Consider the following 12174-nt stretch of genomic DNA (forward strand, 5'->3'; position numbering starts at 1 on the left):
GTTGAAAAATGTTAATAGGTTGGTAAGGCAAGACCGGTTACTACGAAATCCATGCTGATTATCAGTTATCAAATCATTTGTTTCAAGGAAAGTGATCATTTTATCCCTGAATATTTTTTCGAATAGTTTAATTAGGACAGACGTAAGGCTGATGGGACGATAATTACTGGCTTGTTTTTTATCTCCTTTTTTTAAAGATCAGGGTAATATTGGCCTTTTTTCCACTCGAGAGGCACACTGGCCTGTGCTAATGACTTGTTGAATATTAATGTTATGGGTAATTCTAGCTGTTGGCTACATCCTCTCAACACGAGGAGATAAATTGTCGGGGCCCCGAGATTTATTTGGATCTATTTTCTTCAGGTACGCACGCACTTCGCTGATATCAATTTCGGTCAATGCAAGCTTATGTTCTTCAGGGCCTTGAAAAATTTTCTTTGGGGCTGGAATCGATGTCATGTTCTCTTTTGTAAATACGCTACTAAAGGTTGACTTTAGGACCGACGCCATGCCTTTATCATCACTAATCGTTTTGCCACTTAATAGTAGTGGGACGATATTATTTTTAACAGTTTTTTTGTTTCTTATGTAACTGAAAAATAACCTGGGATTTTTCTTAGCATCGAGTGATATTTTCATCTCATATTCGCGTTTCTGTTTTCTGATTTTCCTTTCGCACTCTCTCTTGACATTGATGTAAATAGTATGATCCTGTGCATTATGTGACAGCTTATATTTCTTATAAAGTTTTATTTTTTCGACGATGATTTTTTTGTAGGTAATTAGTCATCCACAACGGTTTTTGATTATCAGTCCTTCGTGGCTCGAGTGGAATGAACTTATTTACACTCGCAGTGATTTGTGCAGTAAAACGATTATACATTTCTTGAACGCTGACGTTATTGAGCAAATGATTACAGTTTACTGAAGCCAGTTCTCTTTTTAGGCCCATAAAATTTGCTTTACTATAATTAGGTATTAGGAATGAGTTTGTTCGTGCTTTTGTCTCAATATCTAAAACGCATCTGATTATGTTGTGGTCACTGCTTGCAAATGACTCGCCGACCTCACAGGCGGTTATGAGGTGGCTGTCAGTCGTGAAGACTAAATCCAGAATGTAATTTCCTCGCGTCGGCGCGGTAATTTCCTCGCGTCGGCGCGGTAATTTCCTTGCGTCGGTGCGGTAATTTCCTCGAGACGGCGCGGTAATCTCCTCGCGTCGGCGCGGTAATTTCCTTGCGTCGGCGCGGTAATTACCTCGAGACGGCGCGGTAATCTCCTCGCGTCGGCGCGGTAATTTCCTTGCGTGGGCGCGGTAATTTCCTCGAGACGGCGCGGTAATCTCCTCACGTCGGTGCGGTAATTTCCTCACGTCGGTGCGGTAGTTTCCTCGCGTCGGCGCGGTAATTTCCTTGCGTCGGCGCGGTAATTTCCTTGCGTCGGCGCGGTAATTTCCTTGCGTCGGCGCGGTAATCTCCTCGCGTCGGCGCGGTAATTTCCTTGCGTCGGCGCAGTAATTTCCTTGTGTCGGCGCGGTAATTTCCTTGCGTCGGCGTGGTAATTTCCTTGCGTCGGCGCGGTAATTTCCTTGCGTCGGCGCGGTAATCTCCTCGCGTCGGCGCGGTAATTTCCTTGCGTCGGCGCGGTAATTTCCTCGAGACGGCGCGGTAATCTCCTCGCGTCGGCGCGGTAATTTCCTTGCATCGGCGCGGTAATTTCCTCGAGACGGCGCGGTAATCTCCTCGCGTCGGCGCGGTAATTTCCTCGAGACGGCGCGGTAATTTCCTTGCGTCGGCGCGGTAATTTCCTCACGTCGATGCGGTAATTTCCTCACGTCGGCGCAGTAGAATCCTCGCGTCGGCGCGGTAATTTCCTCGCGTCTGCGCGGTAATTTCCTAGCGTCGGCGCAGTAATTTCCTCGCGTGGGCGCGGTAATTTCCTCGCGTCTGCGCGGTAATTTCCTCGCGTCAGCGTGGTATTTTCCTCTCGTCGGCGCGGTATTTTCCTCTCGTCGGCGCGGTATTTTCCTCTCGTCGGCGCGGTATTTTCCTCGCGTCGGCGCGGTAATTTCCTCGCGTCGGCGCGGTAATTTCCTCGCGTCGGCGCGGTAATTTCCTCGCGTCGGCGCGGTAATTTCCTCTCGTCGGCGCGGTAATTTCCTCTCGTCGGCGCGGTAATTTCCTCTCGTCGGCGCGGTAATTTCCTCTCGTCGGCGCGGTATTTTCCTCTCGTCGGCGCGGTAATTTCCTCTCGTCGGCGCGGTATTTTCCTCTCGTCGGCGCGGTAATTTCCTCTCGTCGGCGCGGTAATTTCCTCTCGTCGGCGCGGTAATTTCCTCTCGTCGGCGCGGTAATTTCCTAGCGTCGGCGCGGTAATTTCCTCTCGTCGGCGCGGTAATTTCCTCTCGTCGGCGCGGTAATTTCCTCTCGTCGGCGCGGTAATTTCCTCGCGTCGGCGCGGTAATTTCCTCGCGTCGGCGCGGTATTTTCCTCTCGTCGGCGCGGTATTTTCCTCTCGTCGGCGCGGTATTTTCCTCTCGTCGGCGCGGTATTTTCCTCTCGTCGGCGCGGTAATTTCCTCTCGTCGGCGCGTTATTTTCCTCTCGTCGGTGCGGTATTTTCCTCTCGTCGGCGCGGTATTTCCTCGCGTCGGCGCGGTATTTTCCTCTCGTCGGCGCGGTAATTTTCCTCTCGTCGGCGCGGTATTTTCCTCTCGTCGGCGCGGTATTTTTTTCCTCACGTCGTCGCGGTAATTTCCTCTCGTCGGCGCGGTATTTTCCTCTCGTCGGCGCGGTATTTTCTCTCGTCGGCGCGGTATTTTCTCTCGTCGGCGCGGTATTTTCCTCTCGGCGGCGCGGTAATTTCTCTCGTCGGCGCGGTAATTTCCTCGCGTCGGCGCGGTAATTTCCTTGCGTCGGCGCGGTAATTTCCTCTCGTCGGCGCGGTATTTTCCTCTCGTCGGCGCGGTAATTTCCTCTCGTCGGCGCGGTAATTTCCTCTCGTCGGCGCGGTAATTTCCTCTCGTCGGCGCGGTATTTTCTCTTCGGCGCGGTAATTTCCTCTCGTCCGCGCGGTAATTTCCTCTCGTCGGCGCGGTAATTTCCTCGCGTCGGCGCGGTAATTTCCTCTCGTCGGCGCGGTATTTTCCTCTCGTCGGCGCGGTAATTTCCTCTCGTCGGCGCGGTATTTTCCTCTCGTCGGCGCGGTAATTTCCTCTCGTCGGCGCGGTAATTTCCTCTCGTCGGCGCGGTAATTTCCTCTCGTCGGCGCGGTAATTGCCGATCGTCGGCGCGGTAATTTCCTCTCGTCGGCGCGGTATTTTCCTCTCGTCGGCGCGGTATTTTCCTCTCGTCGGCGCGGTATTTTCCTCTCGTCGGCGCGGTATTTTCCTCTCGTCGGCGCGGTATTTTCCTCTCGTCGGCGCGGTAATTTCCTCTCGTCGGCGCGGTAATTTCCTCTCGTCGGCGCGGTATTTTCCTCTCGTCGGCGCGGTAATTATCTATCGTCGGAGCGGTATTTTCCTCTCGTCGGCGCGGTAATTTCCTCTCGTCGGCGCGGTAATTTCCTCTCGTCGGCGCGGTATTTTCCTCTCGTCGGCGCGGTAATTTCCTCTCGTCGGCGCGGTATTTTCCTCTCGTCGGCGCGGTAATTTCCTCTCGTCGGCGCGGTATTTTCCTCTCGTCGGCGCGGTATTTTCCTCTCGTCGGCGCGGTAATTTCCTCTCGTCGGCGCGGTAATTTCCTCTCGTCGGCGCGGTATTTTCCTGATGTCGGCGCGGTAATTTCCTCTCGTCGGCGCGGTAATATCCTCTCGTAGGCGCGGTATTTCCTCTCGTCGGCGCGGTAATTTCTCGTCGGCGCCGAGGTAATTTCCTCTCGTCGGCGCGGTATTTTCCTCTCGTCGGCGCGGTAATTTCCTCTCGTCGGCGCGGTAATTTCCTCTCGTCGGCGCGGTATTTCCTCTCGTCGGCGCGGTATTTTCCTCTCGTCGGCGCGGTAATTTCCTCTCGTCGGCGCGGTATTTTTCTCTCGTCGGCGCGGTATTTTCCTCTCGTCGGCGCGGTAATTTCCTCTCGTCGGCGCGGTATTTTCCTCTCGTCGGCGCGGTAATTTCCTCTCGTCGGCGCGGTATTTTCCTCTCGTCGGCGCGGTATTTTCCTCTCGTCGGCGCGGTAATTTCCTCTCGTCGGCGCGGTAATTTCCTCTCGTCGGCGCGGTAATTTCCTCTCGTCGGCGCGGTAATTTCCTCTCGTCGGCGCGGAATTTTCCTCTCGTCGGCGCGGTAATTTCCTCTCGTCGGCGCGGTATTTTCCTCTCGTCGGCGCGGTAATTTCCTCTCGTCGGCGCGGTAATTTCCTCTCGTCGGCGCGGTAATTTCCTCTCGTCGGCGCGGTATTTTCCTCTCGTCGGCGCGGTAATTTCCTCTCGTCGGCGCGGTAATTTCCTCTCGTCGGCGCGGTATTTTCCTCTCGTCGGCGCGGTATTTTCCTCTCGTCGGCGCGGTAATTTCCTCTCGTCGGCGCGGTATTTTCCTCTCGTCGGCGCGGTAATTTCCTCTCGTCGGCGCGGTATTTTCCTCTCGTCGGCGCGGTAATTTCCTCTCGTCGGCGCGGTAATTTCCTCTCGTCGGCGCGGTATTTTCCTCTCGTCGGCGCGGTAATTTTCTCTCGTCGGCGCGGTAATTTCCTCTCGTCGGCGCGGTAATTTCCTCTCGTCGGCGCGGTAATTTCCTCTCGTCGGCGCGGTAATTTCCTCTCGTCGGCGCGGTAATTTCCTCTCGTCGGCGCGGTAATTTCCTCTCGTCAGCGCGGTAATTTCCTCTCGTCGGCGCGGTAATTTCCTCTCGTCGGCGCGGTAATTTCCTCTCGTCAGCGCGGTAATTTCCTCTCGTCGGCGCGGTAATTTCCTCTCGTCGGCGCGGTAATTTCCTCTCGTCAGCGCGGTAATTTCCTCTCGTCAGCGCGGTAATTTCCTCTCGTCGGCGCGGTAATTTCCTCTCGTCGGCGCGGTAATTTCCTCTCGTCGGCGCGGTAATTTCCTCTCGTCAGCGCGGTAATTTCCTCTCGTCGGCGCGGTAATTTCCTCTCGTCAGCGCGGTAATTTCCTCTCGTCGGCGCGGTAATTTCCTCTCGTCGGCGCGGTAGTAGTCTTAGTTGTTATTGCATTTTATCTGTCGTTTTACACTCATAGATTTCTTTATACTTCGATTTTTTTTTGTATTTATCATCACCGTCGCACGTCCTTCTTACCTACCTTTAGGCATTAGCACACAATATATCCACCCGTGCGTATGAATAACCCGACACTTAACCAGGTGCTCTCATTGAGAAATGACAGCAACTTAATACCCCTTCCTTATTCTCTGTACGTAACAGTAACAAAATGTATACTCAGGTAATGGTGACAAGTTTTTAAGCAAGGCCGATTTCCCAATATACGACAGTGGTAAGAACGCAGGTGAGATTTGATCGCAGTCTTGAGGCACCTGCTGGCCACCGCGCGAGGGAAAGGCTGCGAGTCTCCTCTGCTGCTACCTGTTACGCCGCAAGGTAGTGTGTGTGTGTGTGTGTGTGTGTGTGTGTGTGTGTGTGTGTGTGTGTGTGTGTGTGTGTGTGTGTGTGTGTGTGTGAGAGTGTGTGTGTGAGAGTGTAATAATAAATATAATAATAATAAACGGTTTATTAAGTGATTGCAGCTGTAAAGCTGAAAATATACACGTTAAAAGTACAATATTGAAATAAAATAGAAATAAAAGTACAATGTGAAAGGGGTATAGGGGGACTGGGGTGATGGGGGGGAGGTGAGGTGGTGGAATGCAGTGCGTTAGTGCTGAAGGAGGCGGTGTGGTATTCCGGGTGACGGGTCAGGTGTTTCTGCCACTTCCAATTTTCTTTCACTACTCTTCTTCATTGGCACAGTTTCTAGGCCATATGCCATAGCTGGTCTCACCCTGTTCTATACACTTTCCCTTTCAATTTCATTGGCGTTCGCTTGTCACAGAGGACTCCTGACATCTCACGCCAATTATTCCATCCCGCCTGTATCCTTCTTGTGACTTCCGCCTCTTCATTTCCATCTGCCGCAACCGTTGAGCCTAGATATCTGAAGTCCCTCACGCTATTCAGAGACTGGCCATCTAATGTTATGCTCCTCATGTCCCTGTTCCTGCCTTGATCCTGGTCTGTCATCACCATATATTCCGTCTTACTTCCGTCTTACTTCTGCTTATTCGCATTCCCCGCCTCTCCAATGCTATACGCCACTCCTCCATCCTCTCCTCCACTTCCTGTTTTGACTCACTAACCAACACCACATCATCCGCATATATAATGTCCCATGGCACTCCTCTTCTTACGCTCTCCGTCAACACATCAAATACTATATTAAGGGAAAGGGGCTGAGGGCTGAACCTTGGTGTAGCCCAACCCTCACATCAAAACTCTCAGTCATGCCAGCTGCAGTTTTAACCCTCGTTTTCACATTTCTCTACATCTCCATAATTTGTTTTTTGTAACTCTCTGGTACCATCTTCATCCTCAAGCATCTCCATATTTCCTGCCTCGGTATTTGATCATAACCTTTTTCCAGGTCTATGAATATTGCGTGTATCTCCCTCTGCTTCTCTCTATATTTTTCCTTCATCTGTCTTAGCACAAAAATTGAGCTCGTCGTTCCCTTTTTAGGCATAAATCCGAACTGGCCCTTTGATATTTCCACCACCTGTCTCATAACTGATATATTTACAAGTTACAGGTAGAGCATTTACAGAATAAACAAATAGATAAACAGTACAAGGGCAACATATACAAACAAATCCTTCATTAAGGTAAAAAGGTAAAGTTGGGAGCATACGCTGTAGCAGCGCGTAGCCTTGGTGCTCATCTCCGTGACATTGGCCCTTGAGCCTGTGGTGGGAGGGAGCCCATTACCCCGGGACACAGGGCCAGTGTGACATCCGGGCTACCACAGTTTACCTTCCCCAGGTTTCCCCTGGTACCCATTTATCGACCAGCCCGAGAGGGAGGATGAGCAGCTGGGTGAGCTGCACGCCGACTGCCCGGGCCGGTTTCGAACCCGGGCCCGCGGAGTAGTAGCCAGGCGCGCTGACCACTAGACCACGGAGGCGTATATCCTTCATTAGCTCCGAAAAGAACAACGCCGGGTTAATATGCAGGAGGAGTAGGCGTACTCTGTTACCAAAAGTAAATTACATGAAAAAGAATTCAAATGATGTGGCAATAGTCAGGACATATAATCATGTAGGTCAAAAGATGGATAAAAGGTGAGACTAGTACAAAATAACTTATGTAAAGGCGTAAGAGGAGGCCGTGCAACAAATGGTGTATGTGATGAGATTAATAAGCTTTACGAATTTATTATATTCAGTATGTGGACGAATTTTAATTATTGGGCCACGGTGCTGCTAACGGCGATGGTGTGGGGGGTGACGGCGCGGGATGCTGGGAACACCCTTTCTGTCGCTGCCTATCAACACACGGCGATTTTGGACCAGCGCGGCGACTTCGTCATGAGGTGGACGCCCGAGGAAGAGAGCCTCAGGGTGGAGATCCAAGTGAGTGGCTGACTTTCTCCTTCCAATTTGTCTTATTTTATTAGGTTACTCTTCAACTGTGCACGTAAATCACCCACATTTGACAGTGTAGTTACCTCCCTTGCCCCTCCTTCACGCCTCCTGCCCGCCAGGTGGCCACCAAAAACTGGGCAGGGCTCAGTTTCTCGCCCAACGGGGGTATGCAGGGCCGACATCACCTTGGGTTGGGTTGACTAACTAGTGGAGCTCCATGTGCATGTGAGTAAAAGGTTAATAAAAGTGCCAGGATCAGAGTTAACATTGCGTATCTCTCTGACTTTCCTATATGACAACTGTATCATGACGTTGGCCAACATAACCTTCCTCCCACCCGTAGGATCGTTACGCCCACGGCGAGACAACACCCGTGGTGGACCACTCACAGGACATGGTGGTGGAGGGCGGCTACCAAAACGACACCCACACCGTGATACGCTTCTCGCGGCCCTGGAACACCTGCGACAAGAGTCAAGACATGAAGCTTTCGGTGCGTGGGGGATCCGCGACGGGTTAAATGTTATACTGTTTGAACAATGAGGGAGAGATCGAGGGGGGTGCGGGAAGGAAGAGACTAACAGGAGGGCCCGGAGTCGTGAGTCAGTAAGTAATAACTCTCTTTTAAGGGGGATACGATGAAGATTATCTGGGCATTCGGCGAGGAAGATCCGGTTGACGAGATGGTGATGGAACGACATGCGCAGCGAGGAGTCAAGAGCATCTATTTGAAAGAGCCGAGCTTCGCGCTGCCGCCCCTCACGGAGGACATCGAGGCGTGGGACATCCGTGCACCAAACGTAAGGCCACATAATCATATTCACCTCGTTATGCAAACAGACATAAAAGTCCAGCAGTCCGGAAAGCCACAAACATATTACCTTGTCATTCCCGAAAAAAAAACAAAGACAACCTTGTCGATCTGGCTTTTTTTCAGTTTTTCGTCTGTATACGCTTGAAGTTAACTTACACGTCTTGCTTGGTAACTCCCTCCCCTCCGCAGGTGAGTCTACCATCCCACACAGACACAGTCTACTGGTGCAAACTCTACAAGGCGCCAGATTACGTCAACGGTGCGCACATAATCGGGGTAAGATGACGTTGTTCCCTCCACTTTGTTATCTCTCTCCCTCCAATAAAGTATTGAGGAACGACATTGTGAGGGGAAGTATATGCATTATAGTGGAATTTATGCCTCGCGTCCACAGCCTCCTCACAAATGTTAAATTATCTCCGCTAAACAAACAGTTCGAGCCGCTCATCACGAAAGACAACCTCGCCTACGTGCATCACATGGTCCTGTACAACTGCATCGGCTCCCCTTCCCACCTGGACAAGTGGGCGCAGCACGACGGCGTCCAGTGCTACACGTCCAACATGCCTCCCTCGTGGTACTCATGCACAACAACATACATCGCCTGGGCGGTGGGCAGCGAAGGTGAGTCTGTCCGTCTCTCCGTAACGGAGTATCGGACCGAGGGTAGGGAGACAAAACCAATGATTGACGTGTGGGTTTACTTAATGTAATTACGCATGAAGAAGTTACACCAGTGCTAAATTATGTCATTCATTGGATTCTTCATAGCAGAAAAGTGGTAACTTTTGGTCTGGAAATGTTACTAACGCTCCACTCACTCCGTCACTGAGCTGGACCTGCCATATGCTGGCCCTGCTGGAGCCCCTTCCAGAGTCAAAGCTGCGGCTAGCTGAGATCCAGCAAGGCTTAATTGACATTTTTCTGTACCAAACTAGCAAAACATCATAGTTGCAATGGTCACCATCATGTTTACACCAAAACGTGTTAGTGCTATAAATTATTCATGTCGTTAGAATGAACACTGTTGGCAAAAAAAGAGCAGTCATCGATATATCCTACAACACTCCATCCCGTGGAGTAAATATTCCCGCCATGCAAGGAAAGAGAAGTCAAACATGTCCGACATCATGCCAAGCTCTCAATTTCCTTACATTAGTGGTGGAGGGTAGTGTTGAAAATTTTGCCGCTCAACATTCCCACGGCTGTCACGCCGCTGCCTCAACACGATGCATTCCTCTGTCCCTCCAATCAGAGCGCGGGAGGTTGTTTACACTGTTGTTAAAGATTTCGTGCGCGGCCGGTAGAAAGTATTATACTTATTTCATATTTCTATTTCAAATCATGATACACATCTTTAGCATCTTAAAACATTACATTCACTATATGTAACTTTATAAGAACAACATATAGCATATGACGATTGTTTAAGAGGGGAAAACATATATCTTAAATTCCTGTTTCTTGCATTTCCCCGTTTTTTAAATACTACTAGTAAATCAAGTGTCTCTATACCGTAGCAACGAGAAAAAAATGTGATTTCTAAATAATAGATAAGAACTTGTAAGAATTTTTTTTGACGTACAGCTATGGCTGATCGTCCCTGAGCTGGTGGTGGGGGAGGCCACAGCCAATACTAGGCAGAGCATTCGAACAAGTTGACGTTCTGCACATCTCTCAACAACTCTGTGAACGAGTTAGTAGTTTTGTATGTAGGTCTGGGAATCGCAAGTAATGCGTCACCAAATGTTTTGGCTCGTTGTATTTGATGTTATAATTACAAGAGATGGCTGTATGTATGGAATACCCATGATATGTAATGAGTAAGATTAATAATAACCGCTATTACGGCATGTGACGGCTCCAGTATAAATGGTGAGGTGCAAATGTGTGTGTGTGTGTGTGTGTGTGTGTGTGTGTGTGTGTGTGTGTGTGTGTGTGTGTGATACAAATACAAATACAAATATTTTTTTTCTGATTTCATATTAATGTTATCCAGGTTTCATGAAAAGTGGATATGTAATGTTGGCCGATAAACTTTGCCATTCTAGATTTACAAGCATTTGGATGCCAATAATTACGGTGAAGTGAGTAACATGTCACATATACAGTATTGTAATCTTTATTAAGGTCATAAAGCATTACATAGTATAGTTTCCAATGTAAAATTCAACAGATTATTGATAAATAAGTGCAGGATAAAGGAATAGGGCAGCACCCCAGCCTCATGGGGTATAGCATAAATCTGGAAACAGACAGGTAACGACTTGCCTCGTGATCGTATAGTCACATGTTCAATCCCGGCCAACAGCGCTATTTCGTGGGGAAGGTAGCACTCTCCTTTTACCCTAGTGGTGCGTTATGTCCTTTCCTAATATTTAATCCATCCCCCCTCGGCGTCAATCACCTGCTGGAGACGTGAGGGAAGAGAGTGTACCAGCTTTGAACACATGTCGGGTGTTCGTCTGATACTCTCCCAGACAGCATAGGAATGCCTGGTTATCTCTGCTTTGGTCTTCTCTGCTACCTACCACTCACGCTTCAATGCGGCTTCATAATGCCCTATATAGCGATCACTGAGACATGGATAGACACTGCTAATAGAAATTTTAGATCAGAATTTGAAATAACGGGTTATCAGATGTTTCACAAAGACACAGAAAGGGAGGTGGAGTTGCGCTATATGTTAAAGACTCACTTAAATGTTTAGTTAACAACTCAGTCAAAACTAACATGGATTCAGAATCAGTTTGGGTGGACGTTTACAAAGGGAAAGAAAAACTAACTCTAGGAGTTATATACAGGCCACCCAACCTTAACAGGCAGGACACGAGTATATTACTACAGGAGATTGGCAGGGCGAGTATGAGTAGAAATGTCTGCGTAATGGGGGACTTTAATTATAGGAATATAGACTGGGAAGATCTAGTGGGTGACCTGGAAGCCGAGGACTTTCTTGAAGCTATACAAGATAATTTCCTTAAGCAGGTAGTTACTGAGCCTACCAGAGGAGATAACATATTAGACTTAGTCCTAACCAATAATGGGAACTTGCTACGTGAGTTGGAGGTGGGCGGAGAGTTAGGAAATAGTGATCACAGAACGGTTCGTTTTAGCTTAGACTGGGCGGTAACCCGAGAACCGAACCCAGTGTTAGTGCCAGATTTTAGAAGAGCAAACTACGAGGGGCTTCGAAGACATCTTGAAGGGGTAAACTGGGATAATTTAGGGATTCATGAGGGCCAGAACTGCGGATTGAAGAGCCAGGAGAACCAGGTAGAAATGTCTTACAATAATTTAGTTAGAGTAATAGTAGAGGGGCAAGAACAGCATATACCACAGCGAACACTTAGAAAAGAAAACAATGATCCTAAGTGGATGACTCGTGGACTAAAACACGAGATTGGGTTAAAGAAGGAATTTATCAGAAAATAAAGAATGGGAAACACATCTCAGGGGCCGGTACGTCGAACAATATAGATTAGTTAATAAAAACACCATGATAGAAAATAAGAACTATGAGATCAAAGTATCAAATGAGGCGAAAAGTAATCCTAAGGGCTTCTTTCAGATGTATAGAACAGAAACACGGGAGAAAATTGGACCGCTGAAAACAAACACAGGGGAGCTAGTAGAAAATTACGAATATATGAGCACATTGTTGAACGACTACTTCCTTTCAGTATTCACACAGGAGGATCGAACGACTATACCGGAAAGAGTTAAGGTGTACGAGGGCGGGGATGGCGATAAATTGAGGGATATAATCATTACCAG

At 48.9% G+C, this 12174-nt stretch overlaps 1 protein-coding gene across 1 annotated transcript; it reads left to right on the forward strand.

Moving 5' to 3' along the window:
* Positions 1 to 5455: 5455 nt before the first annotated feature.
* LOC126989099 (MOXD1 homolog 1-like) lies at positions 5456 to 9125 on the forward strand. The gene is made up of 6 exons (XM_050847673.1): positions 5456 to 5547; positions 7385 to 7571; positions 7927 to 8076; positions 8213 to 8383; positions 8587 to 8673; positions 8832 to 9125. Exons 2-6 carry the CDS (start codon positions 7386 to 7388, stop codon positions 9108 to 9110), a joined length of 873 nt encoding a protein of 290 aa, XP_050703630.1. The 5' UTR covers positions 5456 to 5547; position 7385; the 3' UTR covers positions 9111 to 9125.
* Positions 9126 to 12174: the final 3049 nt, after the last annotated feature.

This window comes from Eriocheir sinensis, unplaced genomic scaffold, assembly GCF_024679095.1.
Source record: "Eriocheir sinensis breed Jianghai 21 unplaced genomic scaffold, ASM2467909v1 Scaffold1050, whole genome shotgun sequence".
Taxonomy (NCBI): Eukaryota; Metazoa; Arthropoda; class Malacostraca; order Decapoda; family Varunidae; genus Eriocheir; species Eriocheir sinensis.